The sequence below is a fragment of the Octodon degus genome, unplaced genomic scaffold (assembly GCF_000260255.1).
Source record: "Octodon degus isolate 3935 unplaced genomic scaffold, OctDeg1.0 scaffold00086, whole genome shotgun sequence".
NCBI lineage: Eukaryota > Metazoa > Chordata > Mammalia > Rodentia > Octodontidae > Octodon > Octodon degus.
Genome location: NW_004524662.1, coordinates 3799600 through 3806940, shown reverse-complemented (window position 1 = coordinate 3806940; position 7341 = coordinate 3799600). Strand labels below are relative to the sequence as shown.

At 37.5% G+C, this 7341-nt stretch overlaps 1 protein-coding gene across 1 annotated transcript in view; it reads left to right on the top strand.

The window, feature by feature from the left end:
- Brms1l (breast cancer metastasis-suppressor 1 like) overlaps positions 1–7341 on the top strand; it is a 34854-nt gene that overhangs the window by 6457 nt on the left and 21056 nt on the right. The window contains exons 2-3 of the mRNA XM_004637080.2: positions 561–651; positions 5275–5402. Coding sequence (XP_004637137.1) covers positions 561–651; positions 5275–5402 — 219 coding nt within the window. The remainder of the gene's footprint in view (positions 1–560; positions 652–5274; positions 5403–7341) is intronic.

Below are 7341 nucleotides of genomic sequence, written 5' to 3'. Positions count from 1 at the left end.
CAACAGGAGTTGTAGCTTTTGGATCTGATAAGGTCAGTGAAATCCCCTCAGGATTTATCCTGAGATCCTGTACCTCAGATTGCAGAACCTTTGTCAGTGTCAGCCATGTGGATGAGTCACAGCCATTGCTTGGCCAGTGGCCAGTGTGCTCTCTGTGAAAGTCCAGTCCTTTTTTTTAAAAAAATGTTTTTTTGAGTTAGGGTTTCACTGTGTAGTTCAGGCTGGCCTTGAAGCGACCATGTAGCCCAGGCAGTGACCCTCGTGTCTGAGCCTCCCAAATGCTAGGATTACAGGCCTGGCCTTTTTAAAAATTTATTTTTCATTTTGAGACAGGGTCTTGCTAAGTTGCCCAGGAGGGACTCTAAACTTGTGATTGTGAGTCTCTTGCCCCAGCCTTTCAAGTATTGGGATTACATATGTGAGCCACCATGCCTGCTTATTTACTTTCTCTTAAAGTTTGTCTAACTTTATCGTATGGTTTTGTGTCCTATTTGAATTAAGCTCAGATATAGTTGAAACAAAGTTAATTTTATCCTTGATACTTGTCTTTTTATTAATAGAAATGGATGATGAAGACTGTGAAAGAAGAAGGATGGAGTGTTTAGATGAAATGTCCAATCTTGAAAAACAGTTTACGGATCTCAAAGATCAGTAAGTAGGAACTTCAGGAGGTGGTTATGACCCCACTCACTTGGGTGGCGTGAGTCCTAGCCCGACAGCAGTGACCTCATATGAACTGTTTCCCTTTTGTGTTTCACAGAACTGACTGATGGGAAAGAGGTTCCAACACTGTTTACCTGCCAAAGACCTCTTTAAGCCACAGCTTTGGAGGCAGCTCTTTTGGGCAGTGAGCCAGAGTATAAAGAGTTCTGTGTAGCTGTTGAGGGATTTTCCATTTTGCTGTATTTTCAAAAATTCTCTGTCTGCTGAAGTGATTATGTTTATATCTTAACCTTGTGTAGTCTGTACATACATGCCATGTTTCATGTGTATTATTTTGTTTGCTTCTTGCAACAACTATGTAAGGTTGGAAGATAGTCTTATCTCTGTTTTACCTATGAGAAAACTGAAGCTTAGAGAGGCTGATTTCTGTATTAGAAAATGTTCAACACACCTAGACCTTTTGTCTCCTAGTGCTATTGTTATTCTGTTCCTTCCACTAAAGCACACTACTTGGGAGGAAATGTGTAGAACAAAGAAAAGTGGGGAATCCAGGCTTGCTTGATTGCTTTAAGTTGATAATAACATTGCTGTTACCTTCCATGAGGACTGAGGAAGAATATGGGACAGTCTTGGGGCTTGGCTGTGGCATATGGTGGGTATTCATTAGATCTGGGTTGTCCACCCCGCTGCAAGAATCCTTAAGTGAGATTGTTAATACGGGGGCAGGGGTGGGGGTGTGACTTGAGACAACCAAGGTAGATAGATAGATGCAAGTGCAAGTTAAAGGAAAAGAGAGCTTTCACTTTGGACTTGCTGGTGTGGACGTGCGCACAGCTATGAACTAGGAGTTGTAAGTGCAAGTGGGAAACTTCTGAGAATGTGGACATTTCATTTATTCAGAAGCTGGCTGTTCAGTTTGTGAATTCTTTATAATTTTCCTGCTTATTCTTTTTCTTGTACATCCCTAAAGAGGCCGAAAATAAAAGGTAAAAACCCATTTAATATATCTGGAATTATACTAAAATAGACTAAAGCCAGGCATGACTATATAATCCCAGCACTTGGGAGGCTGAGACAGGAGGCTGGCTATGAAGTGAGTTCAAGGCTGGCTTGAACTACATAATAAAACCCTGACTCAAAAAAACTAAAAAAAAAGTAAAATAGAACAGTTTTGTTTACCATATTAATTCAACTATTTGTATAATTTTTCCTTTTAACTTTAAGTGGTGTTAGACATAATTATATAAATGTCCTATGCTAGCTCAACAAATTAATATAAATAATCCAAAATAATACAAAGTTTAAAATTATGCCTTGAAAACTATGGTATAAATTTCTTATTCTAAAGTTTTATATTACTAATTTTAAGTTAAAATTAGTTTAGAGCCCCAAAGCATATATTATTTAGGCAACATAGAGGGTTCATCTAGGATCATCCTGGAAAACAGGAATCAAATTTGTGTTTTTGTATTTTAGTATAAGCAACCTATGAATGAATGATTCCCATGCAGTGAAGTTGCACCTACTGAGCTTTTAAGTATATTTGAGATTATTTGAGAAATGGAGATTACTGTGAATTCTAGTATACACATTACATAGAAAAACTTACAACTACTCAGTCATTAGGATGGAATGAGGCCTTGACTTTTGCCCTCCCATGGTTTCCAGGTAGTTCCCCCACTGGCCTTATTCTTCCCTCAAAGTGTTAAAAAGTAGATAACGGAGGGCTGGCTGCCATGTCAGTTGTCACCCCCCTCCACCCCCCCCGCGTTTCCCCCTCCCTTACGGGCCACTGAGACTGGGCATGGTGGTACAGGCCTGTAATCCCAGCACTAGGGAGGCTGAAAACAGGAGGATCATGGTGAGTCCAAGCTGCATAGTGAGACTCTGTAGCAAGTACATAAAAAAAAAATAAAGTACAATAAAATAAGAAGTAGATAATGACCAGCAACTTGGAAGGGCCCTTCTTAAGGAATTGGTTTCTAGAAATGTTTCAGGAAAAAATTATTTTTTTTACACCAGCTTTATAATCATTTTTGTCTTGCTTTAATTGCCTTGTTTGCTGTTTTTATCCTGCTGTATTCTATCTTTATAAGCTGTCTCAGATTTTCTTTACTAAGAAATATAATAGCAATAATTATCCTACTTCTCCTGCTCTAGAACCGCAGGGCACAGTAGCACTCCTTTCAGAATGCAGAACACTCAGCATCTGCAGTTTGTGTGGTGGTGGAAGGCGAGTTCTCTGCCTTCCTTAGCAGATAGAGGCATCTGGGCTGTCCAGGTTTCCGCTCACTTTAGTGTTCGACATCCAGCAAACATTAATTGGGCATCTAAATGATGCTGTGGTGCCGCTGAAACTCACGATTCTTGCCTTTGTTGAATTTATCCTTCAATCCCAAGGCTGTGGAAATTTTGAGGAATCTATTGTTTTAAAGGTTAGTTTGTAGGATAATATCAATTCATAGGTCCTCTTCATTCAAAATGCTGGTCCACAAGTCTTCCAGTTCAGTTTACCTTTGTGTCCAATTAGAGTGTTTTGTCTAAAGTTGTTATAATTATCATGTACTTTTCTGCCTTTATGTATTGGTTTATCATTATGTCTTAAATTTTTAAAAAATGTAGTCCAAATATGATATTGTATTGTTTTGGCAGTTAATTCTATAAATAGTATTATGGTTGCTGCAAAGGGATCATAAAAACAGAAGAATATTTATTGCATTAGCACTCAGAATTGCCCCTTAGGGATCATTGTATATGTTTCTCATGCTAATTATAATGATAAATCATAGATAACTAATTGATTAATTATCTAGATAATGTTGATTATCTAGATAATAGGTAATTATAGACAATTATAGGTAATTAATAGATAACTAATTATAGATGATTAATTATAGATAATCATAGACAATTAGGTATAGGTAATTAATCTTACTTATGATCTAGTTCTATTGGTTTATGTTTTTAAGAGAGAAGGAACAGAATTTAATATGAAGGCCGGGTTCCATAAAATGTTCAAGGGCCGGTTGTTTGCTATACTAACACCAGCACGGTCAGCAGGCTCGTCCCCAGTAGTTTCTTCTGGGGGTGACTCCATGCCATGCTTCTGATAGAGAGTATGATGTGTGCTTGCCTGTGATAAAAGTAATGCATGGGAAAATCATTACAAAATGATCTTCAATTGTTTAATCTGGTTGCAGTTTTTTAAGGACATCCTTAAAATGCCACAAAACCAGGAATAGAAGGCTCTTTCATAATGAATGGCAGTGTAAACATTTTTCTGTTGAAAAGGATTAGTTTTATCTTAGGATTATTGCCAGAAATAACACTGCATTTTCTTACATGCTTAGTCTTTGATAATCAAACCAACTTACTGTATTGTGATAGCTGGCAAATTAAAAGTATTTCAGGGACCCTTGGCCTCATTTTTCTTTCTTTCTTTCTTTTTTTTTTTTAATACATTGAGTATTTCATTTTGTGACCAGTTCTTTATTCATAGTTGAGATGAATAGGTTCTAAAGGCATTGGTTTATATTTGTCATTTTAGTTCCTCTTTGTTCTTTTTAAAAATAAAGTAGATTGGAGATTGTAGTGACTCCATTTCAGGAAGGGTGGAGAGAAGCCAGGGAATTATTTGTTTTGACAACTAGAAATGTTTCTTGTATTCAGAATGATCACTTTAGGGCTGGCCAAGTAGCTCAGTGGATTAAAGCACCAAGTAGGAGGGCAAAGGCGAAGGGGCCGGGGATTCCCCAGCCTGCCCTGCCCCTGAGGTGCGCTGAGATGGCAATTGAGACTGGCTGTGGTGGCACACCTGTAATCCCAGCTCTTGGGAGGCTGTAAACAGGCGGATCACTAGAGTCGGATCTAGTAGTAAGACCCGGAACACCCTGTAGACCCTTCTCTAAACTACAACCCCCCCACCCCAAAATGATTACCTTGTTTCTTTTAAAGTCAGTGTTTAAATTATCTTTTCTCTTAGAATTAATTTACTCATCTTCAGTTAAAACAAAAACAATATATAATTGAGAGACCCAGCTGGGTGTGGTGGTGCATGCCTGTAGTCCCAGCCCTCTGGGAGTGAGACCTTGTCTCAAAATAAAAAAGGGTGAGTGATTTTTCTTTGTTTTTAGAGACAGGGTCTTACTCTATAGTCTTGGTTGGCCTTGAAATCTCTATGTAGGCCAGGCCGACTGTGAACTTGCTGTGATCCTCCTGCCTCAGTCTCCTGAGTGCTAGGATTTCACCAGGTCCAGTTTGCTTTTTTGAAAAAATGAGGTCTCATTACATTGCCTGAGTTGGCCTCTATCTCTTTAGCTCAAGCGATCCTCCTGACTCAGCAGCAATCCTCCTGACTCAGCCTCCCAAGTACCTACAACTACAGACATATACTCTGTGCCTGGCTTTAAGTTTTATAATTTGTATTGTGAATTAACCATTGAAGACTGGTGGTGATTTAAATTCATAAACATACCTATTTGTGCACAAAATCAAATAATATAATTGATAAGTTATTAGAATATGAATAGTATTAAATAACATATAGAAATTTTAAATTGTTAGCCCTTGTTGAGCTTTTTAAATTAACATCTTAATTTTTGCTTTGTTAAGACTTTATAAAGAACGATTAAGTCAGGTGGATGCAAAACTACAAGAAGTCATAGCTGGAAAAGCTCCAGAATATTTGGAACCACTGGCAACCTTACAAGAAAATATGCAAATTCGTACCAAGGTAGCAGGTAGGAAAGTGAAATATTTTTTCCATGTAGTAGACTCTACACTCTAGTTTTAAAAGGTGTTTGTCAAGTTGTTTGTTGCTGAGGGGATTAAAAATACATTTTCAATGTTGATGAGATTACAGATATATTTATGTATTTATGCTGCATTATAAAAACATTTATATTCATTATTAACTCGTTTACTAAAGTCCTGTTTTTTTCTGCTGCTGTGGGAGAATTTAAATGCCACAATGAAAAACTCAAGTTGCTGACAGTGTTGAAAAGATACTTTTACATTTGGTAAAGCAATCAGAGATTTCGAAAATTTCAGTAAGAGCTACTGGTGCCATCACAGGTTGATTCCCTGTGAAATAAATTATTGGGTTCTCTTGTTTTCTTGTGTAAGAGTCATAAGGATTTTTATTTTTATTTAATTAATTTATTTTTATGTATTTTAGTACAGGGTCTACAGGGTCTCACTATATAGATCTGACTTGTAGCGTTTCTCAGGTTTTCAGCCTCCCAAGTGCTGGGATTACGGGCACATGGCACCACGCCCAGTCTAGGATTTTTATTTTTTAATGATGAGTTTCACTGTGTTGCCCAGGCTGGCCTTGAACTCCTGGGATCAAATGATTTTCCTATCTTCCCAAGTAGTGGGATTATCTTTTTAAATCTATAAAAATTAGTTGGGTTTTTTTTTTTTTTTTTAGTTTTTAAAATGTTTGATTAGAATGTTGTAATATAAGGAATTAACCTTTAACCAGATAGGTTAATAATGCTTTTTTATTTTGATGTGTTTGGTTACTTGTGGCCCTAGTAGATGAGATGTGCTCTATTTGTGTGAGGAAACTGGAGTCTTCTGTTTATCAGCCTCAGTGCTGCGTGCTAGCACTCATAATCATGGAGTATATCCATTGAAAGAATCACTTGTGGTGCTGGGCATGGTAGTGGCGCACTGGTAGTCCCAACTACTTAGGAGGCTGAGGCAGAAGGATCACTTGAGCCTAAGAGTTTGAGGCCAGCCTGGAGGGCAGTGTAGTGAGGCATTGCCTCAAGAAAGAAAAGAAAAACAAGCAAACAAAAACTTTTGACTATGGTATTTTAGAATGGAACTAAAATGTGAACTTCAATACATAAAGTTGTTGGGGCGTTTTTTTTCCTTTTCTGGGACACTGAGGGGTCCTTATGTGCCTGCTAAATAATACCTGAGTCATTATTGATAATAAGTTAATCTTGTACTAAAACCAACCTAAAAGTAAATTTTATTCTTAAGTGCTGAATATTAGATGTATAAATGATGTAATTAATCTACCTTTTTTGGGATTGAACTCAAGCGCTTGCACTTGCCAGGCAAGCGCTTATTCACCTGAGCTATCTCCCTAGCCCCTCTACCATCTTTGTATATCAACTTAGCTTAACCTTAAAAGTAAAAATATCCCTCATTTTCTTTGATGTTCTTTGAGATGAAGTGAAGGATCATGAAATACGGTAGTTGAGTGAATTACTCAGTTTTCTACTCTGACCACCATTGCCTTTTGATTTCAAAGAATATGAATATACTGGTCATAGCATACTTTCAGCTATCTGTCCCATGCCTTTACTATACAAAGAGGGCAAATTACGTCTTTAGGGTCATTTACAGCATGAAGTTTAGCATACACATTTAGAGCTCTTTGTTTCCCATTTTTGGGATGGCATGTTTGCATGGCCATGTTGCCTGTTTATACTGTTGTCTTAAGATAAACTTTCTTTGGCATCTCTTCTCTCCATAAAGACCTGTCAGGATTACTTGGACCATCATAGATTTTGTTATGTCATTTTATACATCCATACATCATTTTATACATTTCACTTTGGACTCTGAACATAAGTTAATAGTTTTTAAAGTAGTGGTTTTAGCTGGGTGTGGAGTCACTTGCCTGTAATCCTAGCACTGGGAGGCAGAGGCAACAGGATT